The following is a 16,725-nucleotide window of genomic DNA, read 5'->3' as shown; positions in this document are numbered from 1 at the left end:
GTCGATCAAAGCTATCAAGAAGGGAATTTTGTTCATTGAATGTTTCGCTTTTCTCCCTGCAGTTATTGCAACGCTCAAGCGAGAATCCTTTGACGAATTCGGATATACATTTTTAGCACCAAGGTCAGTCATCTTTGCCGGTTGATCTCCATCTTGCTAAATGTTAAATAATGTCTCTTGATTGATGTAGTAATTATGTCTGGAAGAATAGGATTATCTAATAAAGCAGAGCAAGACAAGAGTAAGTCCTTACTGAATTAAAGAATGGATTGGGAATAAATATTGCATCCAGTTTTGGTCGCCAGGATGTAGAAAAGATGTTGAGACTCTGGAAAGAGTGCAGAGAAGAGCAATGAAGAGGATTTAGGGGACTGGAGGCTAAAACATAGGAAGAATGGTTGCAGGAACTGGGTATGTCTAGTCGGATGAAGATAAGGGCTAGGCATGACATGATAGCTGATTGCCCAGTGTAGCTTTGGGATGAAAATTTCATCTTTTTAATTTACTTTTTTTAGGGACTACTGTAGCACAGTGAAAATAACAGATAACAATACTGTATTTCTTCAGAATTTCATTGAATTTATGGATCAATATTCACCTGAAAACCCTTCATGTAAGTATGGTCTTTTCAAGGAATTGCTTCCTGACCATAACACTGAAAGTGCATTGATTTAATTAAAAGACAATAATGGAATCAAACAATTGGGAATGTTCGGAGATACAGTAGATGGATCAAAATCTTACCGATCTTGTCCCTTCGTTAGTAATGTATTAATAGTAGATAAATGATTATCTTCTCTTCTCACCTCTCCTCACCCCTACCTTCTCTTTCCTTTTCTCTGTTCTTTCCCTTCTTCCTTCTGTCCTTTCTTTCCCTTCTCCCTCCTCTCCTTTCCTTTTTTATCCTTCCTCTCCTTTTTTTATCCTTTCCACTCCTCTTCCAATCTCTCATATCCTCTCCTCACTCCTATCTTCTCTTCCCCTTTTTCTGTTCTTTCTCTTCCTCCTTCTTTCTTTCCCTTCTTCCTCTTCTCCTTTCCTTCTTTTATTTTTCCTTTCCTTCTTTTATCCTGTCCACTTCTCTTCCACTCTCCTCTCCTCACCTCTGCCTTCTCTTCCCCTTTCCCCTTCCTTCTTCTTTCTTTCCCTTCTTCCTCATCTCCTTTCCTTCTTTTATCCTTCCTTTCCTTCTTATTTTATCCTTTCTTCTACTCTTTCAATCTCTTCTCTCCTTATCTCACCCCTACCTTCCCTTTTCTCTGTTTTTCCCTTCCCCCTTCTTTCTTTCCCTTCTTCCTCATTTCCTATCCTTCTTTCATCCTTCCTTTCCTTCTCCTTTTCTCCTCTCCTCTTCCAATCTCCTCTCCTCTTTTTTTCCTGGTAGGTAATGGCTTGGTGATGAGAGCTTTGTTGGATGCAGGCTTCACAAGTGATCTGGTCCAGAATTACTGGAGTAAGCACGACCCGTGAGTATTCCTTCTTCTTCCTCTGCCCCAGACCATGAATAGCTCTCACTTCTGAATCCTCATGCTGCCTTCAGCTATCGGATCAGAACTTACTGTTTGAACAATCCACTCAAAAGGAATAACATGGCAAGACAAAGAATCTGCAAGTTCATTGTTCTGTTTTAGAGGAACACTAGCCGATAACCCAGCATTGCCCAGGCATTTATTTATAGGGGGAAAATGTCCAGACTAAACGTAATTTCTAATGCTGGGGTTTCCCCCCTTACCAGAGGGAGCCTCCTTGTGGAGGACTGTGAAGATGTTATCATGGCAATTCCACTGTGCTGTATAGTAGAAGCCATTTTACGGCAGTATGGTAGAAGCCACTTTAGGGCACAACAGGCTGTATCTTAACAGAACACACACCCTGAGGGGTGTCTTACTCCCACAGTATTTTTTTCTCCTGAGAGTAAGTCAGCTGTGTACTAAGTTTGGTTGAAATTGCTCATATATATATATATATATATATATATATATATATATATGTGTGTGTGTGTGTGTGTGTGTGTGTGTGTGTGTGTGTGTGTGTGTGTGTGTGTGTGTGTGTGTACACGCACGCACACACGCATGCATACATGCATACACACACACACGTTTGTGTGTGTGTGTGATGTCAAAGCACCTGGTATGCCCAAATATAGGAGGAAGCATACTGCTTCCCTTTTGCCTTTCAGCCCCACTCCAGGAGCCTTCCAGACCAAGAAACCATTTTGGGTTACATTTTTGCTAATAAATAAATGAAGCGAGACTAGTATAGATCTATTTCAAGCTATTTAAGCTCTCATCAGCTAGCCGTACCCTTACTGGGATTTGAACTTGGGCTATTTTACATGTTAGGCAGTTATGTTAACCTCTAAGCCACAAGCTCTCCTCCCCTATCACCTGAGACAGTGGTATATACTGTATATATACTATATATTTCTAAATAAGCTCTCAAGAATCTTGGCTTGTTCTTCTCAATGGATGTTGATCTAAAAATCTTTCTCTGTCCAGGGAGGGGATCACAGCACGCTTCGTAGCTACGGATGGTGGGATCACCCGCGTATATCCCAAAAGGTAAAAGGGTCACTTAATCTTCAGTAGTGGCGAGTTTGCTAATGAGCCATGTGTTCAAATGTCTGATTTGAGGCCAGAGTTTCTGCAAAGCCCCACCGACATGGTGGGAATGAAGAGTTAAAGTCTTGGTAGAATCAAAGTTCTCGGTTCCTCAAAGTTCTATTTTAGTCGTGATGTCAACTGGGAAACCCGAATCTGCAATATACTTTTTTATTTTCCATTTTCATAACATACAATCACATGTATACTATTACATAGCCAATATCCTATTGTATTAAGTAGTAATTACATCAGTTCCTCTTGTCATCAACACCCAGAAAGATAAAAACCCATTATTAGCTCTTCTGCTCTGCATACACCTCTTTCTTCTACCTCTCTCCTACCTCCTTTCTTCCCTCCATCATCCTTTCCTACTCTACTTCCCCTTCCTTCCTCCTTCTCCTCTCTCTACATTCCGCTGCTCCTTATCCTCCTCATCTTCCCCGCTTACCCTCTCTCCTATCCCTCTTTTCCCATCTTTCTTCTCTCTTCTGGGAAACCCAAATCTGAAAGCCCCCTCGGGTTTTCCCCCACCTAAAGGAAAGTCAAAGCCCCTTTCCCTTGGACCCACATATCCATCACATGGCCCAATCAACCCGCCATCCCAACTGGAGATATCCCCCCCCCCCAGTCATGCCTCTCCAGGCGCAGGCTGAACGTCCTTGACTCCCAGAGAAAGGAATATTGTTATGGCTAAATATCTCCGCCAACTCCATGCAACTCCCCTCCCGTTTTCCCACAGCGCTAAAGATGGCCTCCAGAGCTGACACCTGCCTCTCTGCCTTGAGTAACAATTGCCTTACCAGCATTTAAACAAACAAACAGACAAACAGACCCTCCAGGGAATTGCAATTAAAAAATTAATATCCGTGTCTTACGTTTAGTGCAGGCGAATATTGGACGGAAAACGCTGAAACATATGAGCAGAGCTTCTACAAGAGGAGTTTAGATAATGAAAATTACATCTTCACAGCTCCGTTCTTCAACCGTAAGTCACTGGGTGCTCACAATATTCACAATCTCTTTTCGGCAGTGCAGGTTCTATTATAATATTGTGCTCTGACCCCCACTCGTCCCACACCAACAAACACTCCGAGCCAAAGATAAGTTACGGCGTTTAATTAACAGACAGACAGGTCCTTGGCAGCAAACTGGCACAGATAAGCCGTGGCAGCAATCCAGCCTACCAAGCTCACAATAATGTTCTCCAACATTCATTCCTGCGTTGACTTCTGCAAAAGGGGCATGCGCACAAGCAGTCCTTTTTATAGTCTGGAGAGGAGCCTAATTACCACCAGCTGAGTGCAATTACCTCCTGTACTTGCGCAACTGTTCCTGATGCCTATTAGCTCTTCGGTGCCGGGTGTCCGGGAACAACTCACTGCTGACATCAGGAACACACTCCCTTGTCTCCTCCCCACTGGTCCAAGGCTCAGGCGCCTCCTGGTGGCCAACCAGCCTCTCTGCGCCCTGCTCGGAGTCAGAACCCTGTCCAGGGTCCTCCACATCCTCCAGAGCCGACTCATAGGGCCCCTCGCTGTCGGAGTCTGGTGGCAGCTCCAACGGCTCCTGCTGCGCCACAACAGGATTCTTTAGAAAAATGCCGAAGGTTGGGAAGTTTTTATCCACAGTGCAGATCCAGTTCGTTAATGGGATATAGGGTGACATCTAGGAGAATTACAGTTAGTTAGCAGGCTGGATTAGATTTAGATCAGGGGGGTCAAACTCAAGGCCCAGGAAGTGGAGGGGGGAATGAATGATTGATTCTTAATGGACCAGTGCAGTGGTGAAATCCCAAAATTTTTCCTTACCAGTCCTGTGGGCATGGCTTGGTAGGTGTGTCTTGGTGGGCATGGCTTGGTGGTCATATGGCCAGTTGGACACGGCTGTATAACTAATTCACACAAAATGTAAAAGCAGCTGGATTTCACACAAAATGACCCCTGCAACAAGCAGGAACCTCACCATCAGGCACAGCTGATTGTCGCACAACTGATTAGTCGTTAAAAAAAATGCTAAAAAAAAGTTTTAAAAAAACTTCCAAGGATTATAGCCGATTGTCGCACAGCTGATCGTCAGAACTTTAAAAAAAACTTTTTAAAGCATTTTTTTTACTACCGGTTCGGGCGAAGTAGCCCGAACCGGTAGCATTTCACCCCTGGAGCACTGTCATCCAAGGACTGTCAGTGCTATTGATAAAGAGACACGTCATAATGGCAAATCAGCTCTATTTTCTTTTCCTGAATCCTCAGGAAGCATCTATGAAGATGGGATCATGGTAAGCAAGGCTGTGAAGATCACCGTGAACGGAAAACTCCTCAAACCAGCAGGTAGGAAAGAATGGGGCTCTCCCTCCGCACAGAGATATGACTCCTTATGGACCATAGTAGTTTCAAATGTCCGTAAGACAAAGCAGGCAGCATTCAGAATCATCTAAGGGGGGATGATGAGGTCTGAATTCTGGAGACCAAAAATTCCAAGAATGGTATAAGAAAAGAAAAATTATTTCCAGAAGATAGATAGACAGGTAGGTAGGTGGGTGGGTGGGTGGATGGATGGATGGACAGATAGATAGATAGATAGATGAAGAGAGAGAGATTAGTAGGATATAGATGGATGGATGGATGGATGGATGGATGGATGGATGGATAGATAGATAGATAAGCAGGCAGACAGAGACAGGCAGGCAGGCAGATGATAGATAGACAAAGATATATATATATATATATATATATATATATATATATATAGATATAGATATAGATATAGATATAGATATAGATATAGATATAGATATAGATATAGATATAGATATAGATATAGATATAGATATAGATATAGATATAGATATAGATATAGATATAGATATAGATATAGATAGATAGATATAGATATATATATATATATATAGATAGATAGATAGATAGATTTTGATGATACATAGGAATAGATAGAAAGATAGAGATAGATAGATAGATAGACAGACAGACAGACAGACAGATAGAAGGGTGGGTGGGTGGGTGGGTGGGTGGGTGGATAGATAGATAGATAGATAGATAGATAGATAGATAGATAGATAGATAGATAGATAGATAGATAGATAGATGATAGATAGATAGATAGATAGATAGATAGATAGATGGGTAGATAGATAGAAGTAGTCATCGACACGACCACAATTGAAGCCAAAATTTGTTACTTTTCTTGCCATGGTTGCTAAGTGAATCACTGCAGTTGTTAAGTTAGTAACCTGGTTGTTAAGTGAATCTCACACCCCCAATGACTTTGCTCATCAGAAGGTCACAAAACGGGACCCAGGACTCTGCAACTGTCATAAATATGAACTGGTGTCCGAATTTTGATCATGTGACCACGGTCGTATGTGTGAAAAATGGTCCTAAGTCCCATTTTTCCGTGCCGTTGTAACTTTGAATGGCCACTAAGTGAAGTGCCGTATGTCGAAGACTACCTGTGCACCGTTTTGCCATGTTGATACACTCATTTTTCTCATGCTACCTGTGTTTCTCGTCAGTTGTTGGAGTAAAAATCAATCTGAACAGCTGGATGACAAATTTCACTACAATCACCACGAAAGATCAGGTGAGTTTCGTAGCTTCTTGCAACCTTATCAGCTCTTTTTCTATAAAACACTAGCTAGACACCCGTCCTTCGTGACAAAACTATGTGATTGGACTATGCAGGAGAAATTCGGTTCACAATCCGTTGGCTGAATGGTGGTCAGTGATTAAAACACATAAGGGAATATCGCTCCCGCCGCCTTCAGTCCGGAAGCGGTTCCATAGGTGGAAGGCGTAGAGATTTTGGTGAGGTACCGACGTTTAGTACTGTAAGGAGCCCCAGATTGCTCCTGAGTGAAGGAGTGGAACATCTGCCAGTTTGAACCGAGGTAACGGAATGTGAGGCAACTGGCAGTTGGAACAGAGTTCTTTTCAGGTGGGGAGGGGGAGTAGAACTCCTTAGCATCAGAGCGTGTTAATTACTACATAAGACATACTAATGATCTAATGGTCGTTTTGAAAAATCCTTTCTTAGGGAGCACCTAGAAGCGAAGAGGAACATGCCAAATTTCACTTTATAGTCTTTACGGTTCTGGAGATTTTGTGATGAGTGAGTGGTATTTGGTATAGATAGATAGATAGATAGATAGATAGATAGATAGATAGATAGATAGATAGATAGATAGATAGATAGATAGATAGATAGATGATAGATGATAGATAGATAGATAGATAGATAGATAGATAGATAGATAGATAGATGATAGATAGATAGATAGATAGATAGATAGATTAGATAGATTAGATAGATAGATAGATAGATAGATAGATAGATAGATAGATAGATAGATAGATAGATAGATAGATAGATAGATAGATTAGATAGATGATAGATAGATAGATAAAGATGATAGAGATAAAGTTAAAGATACAGAGAGATGGATGGATGGATGGATGGATGGATATAGATAAAGATACAGAGAGATTTAGAGATAGATAGATAGATAGATAGAGACAGACAGACAGACAGACAGACAGACAGATAAAGATGATAAAGATACAGAGAGATGGATGGATGGATGGATGGATATAGATAAAGATACAGAGCGATATATAGATAGATAGGTAGGTAGGTAGTAGGTAGATAGGTAAGTAGATAGGTAGATATAGGTATAGATATAGATTAGAAATACTGAACCAAAACGTCTATGGCTTCCACCATGTTGATGTTCCATAAAGTTTGAAGGTCTGGTTCTTCTTCTAGACCTTCAGGTCTCCACCACAGGAGTGGTAAAAATAAGAATGTATGGGTTTCTTGGCCCAGCATCTGCTTAATCTTGGGAAACTCTCTCCCAACTTGGATAATGCCATGCATATTGTGTCTTCGTTGTTTTTGAAAGAGGAATGGTTTTATGAATGCCCTTGTTTCTTACGTTTTTTTCAGTGTAAAAGTGGGAGTGAGCTTTGCGGATGTGAAAAGAACAGTCCGGTAAGAGAGGCAACAGATGATTTCCTTTATCCCAATAAACTCATCGTTAACATGCCATCTGTTTATAAAGGTTTATAAGGGGGCAAGTACGTCATGTGGTTTTGGACCCTCGAAAGCAGCCATGTCAACGTTAAGCATTAACATTATTGCAGGATCCAATCTGGGTCGGTCACCGGGATGGAGGTTTTGTCTTCCGAGCTTTCGCACTCGTGCTGGAGACCATCCTCAGAGGATTTCTCTCTAGCAGTGTGTCATGCCCCCGTCGGAACCTGAATCTGCGGAGGAAGGCAATCTGGAACTGGAGCCAATGGAGATTGAGGGGGCAGCCTCATTGGCTTCGGAGGAAAATGGGGTGGGGGGCAGGCCGAGTCAGGCCAGGGTCTTTCAGGATTGGGATGGCTTGTAGGCAAGGAGGAAGCGGGGGGAAGGATGACCAAGAGAGGCTAAGCACTGAACATGAGAGCTCAGAGGATGTGCAAGGACCACCCTCTCCTGATCCTCGAGCATGGAGAGTGGAGAAAAGGCGAGAACAGGGCAGACTGACCCAATTACTTGGGAGGGGAGCGCCCCGCCCCTCTTCACAAGGCACACCTGGAGACTGAGACTTAAGGAGACGCTGTGGGGGGGGGGCATTTGTCAGGAACAAAGGCAGAATTCCTGGAGTGTGGAATGCTGACGTTTGAACCTTCCTCGATTCCTTGCATTCTTTCTGAATTTCTTGTTTTGCAGCTGTGGAGCTCCCATCGTTGGGCTGGACTACTTGCAACTAGAGGCTGCTTGAGAGGGCTGTGTGTGCGTGAGAGAGAGAGAAAGAGAGAGGGGGGGGAGAGGGAGGGAGATAGATAGATTGATAGAGATAGATAGATAGATAGATAGATAGATAGATAGATAGATAGATAGATAGATAGATAGATGATGGATGGATGGATGGATAGATAGATAGATAGATAGATAGATAGATAGATAGATAGATAGATAGATAGATAGATAGATAGATGATAGATACAGATACAGATACAGTATGGGTGGGTCATGTGATCCCCTTTTGCGACCTTCTGACAAGCAAAGACAATGGGGAAACCAATGGTGTTCAGTTCACCAACCGTGCTACTAATTTAAGAGCTGTGGTGATTCACAGAACGGTCGTAAAAATGGAGCAAAATCTACTTAACAAATTAGCAACGTTTTGAGCTCAGCGGTGGTTGTAAGTTGAGGGCTACCTGTACTCAGCTGGAATAATTGTTTCTGTCAGGCCTGCAGCCCTCTTTCTTTTGGACCTGCCACACTTTCTATTACTCTACTATGCATTTTCTACGGTGGGAAAATGGGAGGGAGGAATGTACGGAGTTAGATGATATGCAGCCATAACAACATTCTTTCTAGAAAGCCAAGGTCATCCTTTGTCTCTGCACCTGACCGGATCTGGATGGGAGGAATCTGTCAGCATGGCACTGGGAGATTGGACCATGTGGATGGGCTTGTGGGTGTGGGGGCAAGATCTTGAACTTTCAACTGGGTGGGGGAAACCGGGAAGCTTTCAGATTCGGGTTTTCCCAGATGTGCCAACATGGCTCTCTTCATCAATTGGAGCTTTGAGCAATACTTTGCCTTGGACTCTGATTTGTGGAGGCTATTTGGAACTGTATTATATTCTGTGATTCTTCTTTCTGCTAGCACATTGACTGCGTCATTCTTGATGATGGGGGTTTTCTTTTGATGACAAACCAAGACAACTATGTCCCAGAGGTACGTGACTGAATTAAGCCTGATGCAGAATACCTTATTATATATTTTTCAGAGTATAAGACACACTTTCCCCCCCTAAAAGAGGGTGAAAATTTGGGTGAGTCTTATACACCAAATGTAGCCAAAAATGCGAGCACGGAGGAGGTGATGGTGTGTGGCAATCCCCGTGGCCTGGAACAGCTGATTGAGGATATTCGGGGGGGCCGATCCACCCGACAATCAGCTGTTTATGCTGAACCAGGCTGCAATAATCCCACCTGGCTGTTCGCTCTTTGCTGCAAGGACGTGTCAGAGTTTGTAGCAGCAATCACATTCAGAAAGCACAGCACCAGTAACCAATTCAGCAGGATTCAATAACTTCTCTTGATATATAATATAACACATTAAGTAAATATACAATGCCAAAAGCAGGTTTTCCAACATGGTAGTTCAGCAGAGAAGTTTCACTTTCAGTTTTAGTTTCAGATACCACCACAGTAGCAGCTTTAGTACAGAACAAGCCACGCCCAGGCTCCTTGCTGTCTCCTTCCTTGTTGCTCACACAGCAAATACTGTTTGTTTCCAAACAGCCCTCAACTCTCTCACACACTGACAGGACGCTAGCCAGATGAATACCATGGGTGCTGGTAGGCAGAGGCAGAATTTTTTCTCTTATTTTCCTCCTCCAAAACTAAGGTGCATCTTATACTCCGGTGTGTCTTATAGTCCGAAAAATACTGTAATTAAGCAGTTTTTTGGTTTTTTTTAGGAAACACATCCAGTACTTGCTTGACCTCTGTTTGATGACAAACTTTTCTTTGTGTCTTAGATTGGAAAATTCTTTGGGGAGATTGACCCCGGACTGATGCGAAATCTCATTAATATGTCCTTGTACGCCTTCAACAAGTCTTACGACTACCAGTCGGTGTGCGATCCAGAAGATGAACCAAAACAAGGAGCAGGACTACGCTCCATCAACGTGGTCAGTACTCATTGTCCCTTTCTGCAAAATTCACTTAACGAGTATCTCAGTTAGCAAGATAAATGTGATTCATATCGCTTTGGATTTATTACGATTCGTATCGCTTGGATTCATTTTTGATTCAAATAGCTTCGGATTTATTACGATCGCTAACCAGTGCCGGTGTCAAATGATAAAATAAGAAATAAAGTACATATTGAGAAGGGCATAAGAAAGGGTGTAAGGAGCCGGGTTAGCCGCAGCGGTTAGAAGGCAGTATTACAGGCTGACTCTGCCAACTTGTCAGCGGTTCGATCCTGACCTGCTCAGGGTTGACTCAGCCTTCTGTCCTTCCAAGTCCAATAGAATAGAATGGAGTGGGGTTGAGTGGAGTGGAGTGGAGTGGAATGGAATGGAATAGAATAGAATAGAATAGAATAGAATAGAATAGAATAGAATAGAATAGAATAGAATAGAATCGATAGAATAGAAAATATGGAATGGAATGAAATAGAAAACATAGTAGAGTGGAGTGGAAAATATGGAATGGAATAGAAAACATAATAGAGTAGGGTAGAGTAGAAAATATGGAATGGAATGGAGTGGGGAATGGAATGGAATAGAATAGAATAGAATAGAATAGAATAGAATAGAATAGAATAGAAAATATGGAATGGAATGAAATAGAAAACATAGTAGAGTGGAAAATATGGAATGGAATAGAAAACAGAATAGAGTAGGGTAGAGTAGAAAATATGGAATGGAATTGAGTGGGGAATGGAATAGAATAGAATAGAAAATATGGAATGGAATGAAATAGAAAACATAGTAGAGTGGAAAATATGGAATGGAATAGAAAACAGAATAGAGTAGGGTAGAGTAGAAAATATGGAATGGAATGGAGTGGGGAATGGAATAGAATAGAACTGGAAGGGATCTTGGAGGTCTTCTAGTCCAGCCCCCTGTTCAAGCAGAAGAACCTATACCAGGGATGGCGAACCTATGGCACGCGTGCCACAGGTGGCACGCGGAGCCATTTGTCAGGGCACGGGAGGCGCTGCCCTGTCAGCTGGCCAGCGCGCATACGCCCTTTTCGCCCCTTTTTAAAGCTATTTTTCGCCCTCCCCAGGCTCCAGAGGCTTTATAGGAGCCTGGGGAGGGCGAAAAGAGCCTCCCCCACCTCCTCCCTGGAGGCCCTCCAGAGGCTTCATGAGCTTCCCTGAAGCCTCCGGAGCGCAAAAAACCGGCCCGACGGGCAAACCGGAAATTCAGGAATAGACTTCCTGTTTGCTCGGAGGGTCGTTTTGACTGCTCCGGAGGCTTCAGGGAAGCCTCCTGAAGGTCCCTGAAGCCTCCGGAGGGCTTCTGGGGTGGGGGGAGGCTGTTTTCTCCCTCCCCAGGCTCCTATAAAGCCTCTGGAGCCTGGGGAGGGTGAAAAAAGCATGCAAAAATGGGGGGTCGTGCCTGTAGTGCGCGCATGCACACTGGGGGGGTGTTGTGCATTGCATTATGAGTGCGGCACGCCCGCACACGCCCCCCCCTGCACTCCCCCCACTTACGGCACGGGAGCCAAAAATGGTTCGCCATCGCTGAACTATCCCATATATCAAAAGTTGCCTTTTGGAAAAAGCACCTTTTTGGGGCAACCATTTGATTTGTATGATTAAGAACCTCGTTAGATAATTCTTTGGGTATGAAGCGGGACACTAAGGGCCCCCGCAGTGTTAATATGCTAAGAAAAGACTTTAATTAAAGACAGCCTTCCATTAAATCAGAGGCAGCCGTGAAATTCCATTAAATGAATAAGTCAGTCAATCCCTATGTGGAGGTTGGACAGGGAGAATCCATGGGTGTTTTTGAGGTCCTTCTAAAATTAGGCTCTCTGTTTCCTCTTTTTCTAGCCCACCATAGCAGATATTTTACATCTTGGATGGTGGGCATCTGCAGCCGCCTGGTGAGTTCGGATTTGTTAGACAGGATCATTGCATGTTTGAGTGACACATAAGTGTCTTGATCTATCTGTAAGGATAGGACTGGGGTGGGTCTCGGAGTGCCACCTGTGAGGCCCTCTCTGTGGGCACATGAACCATTGGCCAGCTCAGTTCCACCATGCTCACACCTCCTGCCAGCCAGATAATTTTTGGGTCTATGCCACACATGCGGGACACACATGTGCATGCACGGGGGGGTGGTGGTCATATGTGCATGCACAGAAGGGGCGTGGCACGCGGGGGTGGTGGCGTCACATGCACATTGCATTATGGGCACGCAAGGAAAAAAATTTCAGCGATTCCTGGGATATAGAGTACAGTTGGAAGGGACCTTGGGATTCTTCTAGCCCAGGGCTCCTAACATGTGTAGTTGTTCTGGTGCGCAGTGCCCTATAACCTCTTTTTGAGGGTAGGAGTTGAAACAATTGATGTCCAGGATGCGAGGGGTCTGTAAATATTTTCACAGCCCTCTTTTTGACTCGTGCAGTGTTACAGGTCCTCAATAGAAGATTTAGATTTATTTTATTTGTATGCCGCCCTTCTCCGGGAGGGACTCAGGGCGGCGAACAACTCAAAGGGGGAAAAGGGGAACATGCAACACAATACAAGTAGTTAAAATAAGCAAGAATCACGCAACCACACAAGTCGAGCGGGGAGGGGAACTCATCAACCCCAGGCCTGCCGGCAAAGCCAGGTTTTGACAGCTTTTCGGAAGGCCTGCAGAGAGGTGAGGGTCCGAATCCCTGCGGGGAGTTCGTTCCAGAGGGCCGGAGCTGCCACAGAGAAGGCCCTCCCCCGGGTAGTAGCCAGGTGGCATTGGCTGGTAGATGGCACCCGGAGGAGGCCAACCCTGTGAGATCTAATGGGTCTGTGGGAGGTAATTGGCAGCAGGCGGTCTCTCAAGTACCCAGATCCAATACCATGAAGGGCTTTATAAGTTACGACTAGCACCTTGAAGCGTATCCGGAGACTGATCGGTAACCAGTGCAGCTCGCGGAGGATAGGTGTAACGTGGGTGTACCGAGGTGCACCCACAATCGCTCGCGCGGCTGCGTTCTGGACGAGTTGAAGTCTCCGAATACTCTTCAAGGGCTGCCCCATGTAGAGCGCATTGCAGTAGTCCAGTCTTGAGGTCACGAGGGCGTGAGTGAGGGTAGGAGTTGAAACAATTGATGTCCAGGATGTGAGGGGTCTGTAGATATTTTCACAGCCCTCTTTTTGACTCGTGCAGTGTTACAGGTCCTCAATAGAAGGCAGGTTGGTAGCAATTGTCTATGCTGTGTATACAAAAGGGCTCCTCTGCTAACTTAAGAAAGTGAAGACTCTTGAAACGGATGATTTCAAAAGGAACCTTTAATTAAGAAGAAGGAAGCCGTTAAAGGCGAAGCAACATTTTGAGCCAAGGTGGCGCAGTGGTTAAATGCAGCACTGCAGGCTACTGCTAGATCAGCAGGTCAGCGGTTCAAATCTCACCGGCTCAGGGTTGACTCAGCCTTCCATCCTTCCGAGGTGGGTAAAATGAGGACCCAGATTGTTGGGGGCAATATGCTGACTCTCTGTAAACCGCTTAGAGAGGCCTGAAAGGCCTATGAAGCGGTATATAAGTCTACTGCTATTGCTATTGCTATTGAATCCCTTTAGGCAATGAAAGTGGAATTAAAATAATAGTGACCCCCTCCTCTTTGTCAGAAAGCAGATTCTAGCCAATGCACAAGTGTGAAAATGTTTCCTTTATCAACTGTTGTAGAGCCAAAATCCAGAGGTGTGATTGTGGGGGGGGGGTGTAGGGGAAAGCGAGGTCATCAGGACTTCAGAACCAGGCTGAAAGTACCTTTGGGAGCTGCCGTCATAACTCTGAGTGGCCACTAAGCGGCCGGCTGTAAGTCGAGAGCTACCTGGGTACGAAACATGGAATTAGCAGCAGAGGAAGGAAATGTAACCATTCTCCGTTGCGCGAATGGCTGCTCTAATGGATACCGATGTGCTTGTGCGATGAGCCGAGGTGGCGCAGTGGTTAGGGTGCAGTACTGCAGGCCAATTCAGCTGACTGCGATCTGCAGTTCAGCAGTTCAAATCTCACCGGCTCAAGGTCGACTCAGCCTTCCATCCTTCCGAGGTGGGTGAAATGAGGACCCGGATTGTTGGGGGCGATATGCTGGCTCTGTAAACCGCTTAGAGAGGGCTGAAAGCCCTATGAAGCGGTATATAAGTCTAATAAATAAATAAATAAATAAATAAATAAATAAATAAATAAATAAATCTCTGTGTCCTTATCTGTTGACGTAGGTCTATTTTGCATCAGCTGGTCTGGGGGCTGACCTTCCCGCGTTTCCTCGGGGCAGGTAAGTGAAGAAAAACGGGGGGAGAAAAGCTGCGCCCGTCCGCAGCTTCGCGCAGAGCTGACCCCCGTTGCTTGTTCCGCAGTGGAAGTGGAAGAAGAGGATTTCAGCGGCTTCCCATCCAAGCAGAGTTGCATCACGGTGCAAACGCAATATTTCTTCGGGTCCGACGATAAATCCTTCAACGGCATCCTGGACTGTATCAACTGTTCTAGGTAGGTGTCGTTTCGAAACCCTGAACGCATTCCTCCCCCTTTCCATAATGGTCCAAATATATGGAAGCCAATGAAACAGGTGCATAAATGTGTTGAAACATTGCTTAGCAACTGTACATGGTCGCGATGGGTAACCAGTGGTGGGATTCAGCCGGTTCGCACCACTTCGGGAGAACCGGTTGTTAACTTTCTTTCTTTTTTTCCGACAGATTTTTTTTATTACATCATTACATCAACATTGTTATGTCATCATACCTGTACATGTATATAATATTTCGCTTCTATATTTACACACTTTATACACAGTTCTATATATATTTATATATATATTCTTTTTTTGGCTTAATTAATTTTGTTCCTGCTTTGCAGCCATTTGTACCAATTGTTCCAAATTTCATAATATTCCGACTCTTCTTTATCTTTTAACTTCAGTGTTAATTTGTCCATCTCTGCACAATCCAAAGTTTTTTTTTTATCATTAATTCATCCCAGGGGGGTATTATTTTGTTTCCAGCATTGGGCAAATGCTATTCTAGCTGTAGTTAGCAGATGTGTTAATATGTACTTAAATTTCTTTGTATATTTCCCTTTGATTATTCCCAGTAGAAAGATTTCGGGTTTGTATTTTAGTGTTAACTTTCTGAGCAGTTTGGCAAACCGGTTGTTGGAAGAAATCATTAGGGCAGAGAACCGGTTCTTAAATCACTTGAATCCCACCACTGTGGTGAACCTATGGCCTGTAATTGTAATTTAATGGGCTTATATGCTGCCCAATCCCGGAAGACTCCGGGCGGCTTACAAATACAAGATAAAAATAAAATACAGACAGGGGGAAGAAACAAAAACAATTAAAAAAAACACAACATACATTAGGCTTAACTGGGGGTTGAACCTGATTTGGAGATCAGCAACCCCAGGCCTGTCGGAACAGCCAGGTCTTAATGGCTTTTTGGAAGGCCACGAGGGTGGGAAGGGTCCGGATCTCTGCTGGTAGCTCGTTCCACAGAGCCGGAGCAGCTACAGAAAAGGCTCTCCCCCGAGTGGTCGCCAGCCGGCATTGTCCAGTCGACGACACCCGGAGGAGGCCTAGCCTGTGAGTTCTTACTGGACGTTGGGAGGTGTGTAGCAGGAGGTGGTCTCTTAGATATCCAGGTCCTAGGCCATGTAGGGCTTTAAAGGTAATCACCAGCACTTTGTAGCGCGTCCAGAGACCAATAGGGAGCCAGTGCAGCTCGCGGAGGATCGGTGTAACATGGGTGTACCGAGGTACACCTGATATCGCTCGCTGTCTTCACCCTCTTTCCCTCACACAATCTCTCCCGAGCCGTGTTGCCTCTTGCTCCTCTGGAAACCAGACCGCACTGCGTCGCGCAACTCTGCCAAATCCCTATCGCAACTCTTCCAGACAACATTCGCACAGACCTTGGTCCATGTTCTAATAGTGAAATATCCTGGATCTCAGGCTTTAACCGCTGGGTGTTGTTTGTCTTTCCTACTTTCAGGCTTTTCCACGCAGAGAAGATTTCCAACACCAATTTGGTTTTCATCATGAGCGACAGTAAAGAATTGTGTCATCACTGTGACACAAGGCCGCTGATGCAAGCCGAGAAGCCTGGTATCCTTTCCCGCTTGACTTGAGACTGGATTTTGCAGTTGCTTACAAAAGAACATTGGAAACAGCTGGAGAATCTGTTTCTAAACTAAAACCCAAACCAGTCGTTGTTTTGTGTCTGGTTGTGGGTGTGATGTGATGTTCTCCCATAGCGGCTTCCTTTCTGTATGGTCTTAAGATGTTCATTTCCTTTGAGGGGTTGTTTGTGTTCCATTAAGTCAGTATTCGCGGTGGCTCGGGGGTTAAAGACGCTGAGCTTATCGATCAGAAAGGTT

General features: G+C 44.4%; 1 protein-coding gene across 1 annotated transcript in view; it reads left to right on the top strand.

The window, feature by feature from the left end:
- The window catches only part of CACNA2D1 (calcium voltage-gated channel auxiliary subunit alpha2delta 1), an 88,073-nt gene that overhangs the window by 56,256 nt on the left and 15,092 nt on the right, over nucleotides 1-16,725 (top strand). The window contains exons 16-29 of the mRNA XM_087722359.1: nucleotides 63-123; nucleotides 516-613; nucleotides 1,385-1,466; nucleotides 2,499-2,561; nucleotides 3,485-3,588; nucleotides 4,853-4,930; nucleotides 6,133-6,200; nucleotides 7,563-7,607; nucleotides 9,282-9,353; nucleotides 10,162-10,314; nucleotides 12,195-12,247; nucleotides 14,571-14,626; nucleotides 14,709-14,838; nucleotides 16,341-16,453. Coding sequence (XP_087578485.1) covers nucleotides 63-123; nucleotides 516-613; nucleotides 1,385-1,466; nucleotides 2,499-2,561; nucleotides 3,485-3,588; nucleotides 4,853-4,930; nucleotides 6,133-6,200; nucleotides 7,563-7,607; nucleotides 9,282-9,353; nucleotides 10,162-10,314; nucleotides 12,195-12,247; nucleotides 14,571-14,626; nucleotides 14,709-14,838; nucleotides 16,341-16,453 — 1,176 coding nt within the window. The remainder of the gene's footprint in view (nucleotides 1-62; nucleotides 124-515; nucleotides 614-1,384; nucleotides 1,467-2,498; nucleotides 2,562-3,484; nucleotides 3,589-4,852; nucleotides 4,931-6,132; nucleotides 6,201-7,562; nucleotides 7,608-9,281; nucleotides 9,354-10,161; nucleotides 10,315-12,194; nucleotides 12,248-14,570; nucleotides 14,627-14,708; nucleotides 14,839-16,340; nucleotides 16,454-16,725) is intronic.

Source organism: Thamnophis sirtalis, unplaced genomic scaffold (assembly GCF_051295495.1).
Source record: "Thamnophis sirtalis isolate CommonGarterSnake01/CBP01778 unplaced genomic scaffold, rThaSir2_p1.2 scaffold_9, whole genome shotgun sequence".
NCBI classification, from domain to species: domain Eukaryota; kingdom Metazoa; phylum Chordata; class Lepidosauria; order Squamata; family Natricidae; genus Thamnophis; species Thamnophis sirtalis.
The sequence above is the reverse complement of the archived record's forward strand: the minus strand, read 5'-3'. Positions and strand labels throughout refer to the sequence as shown.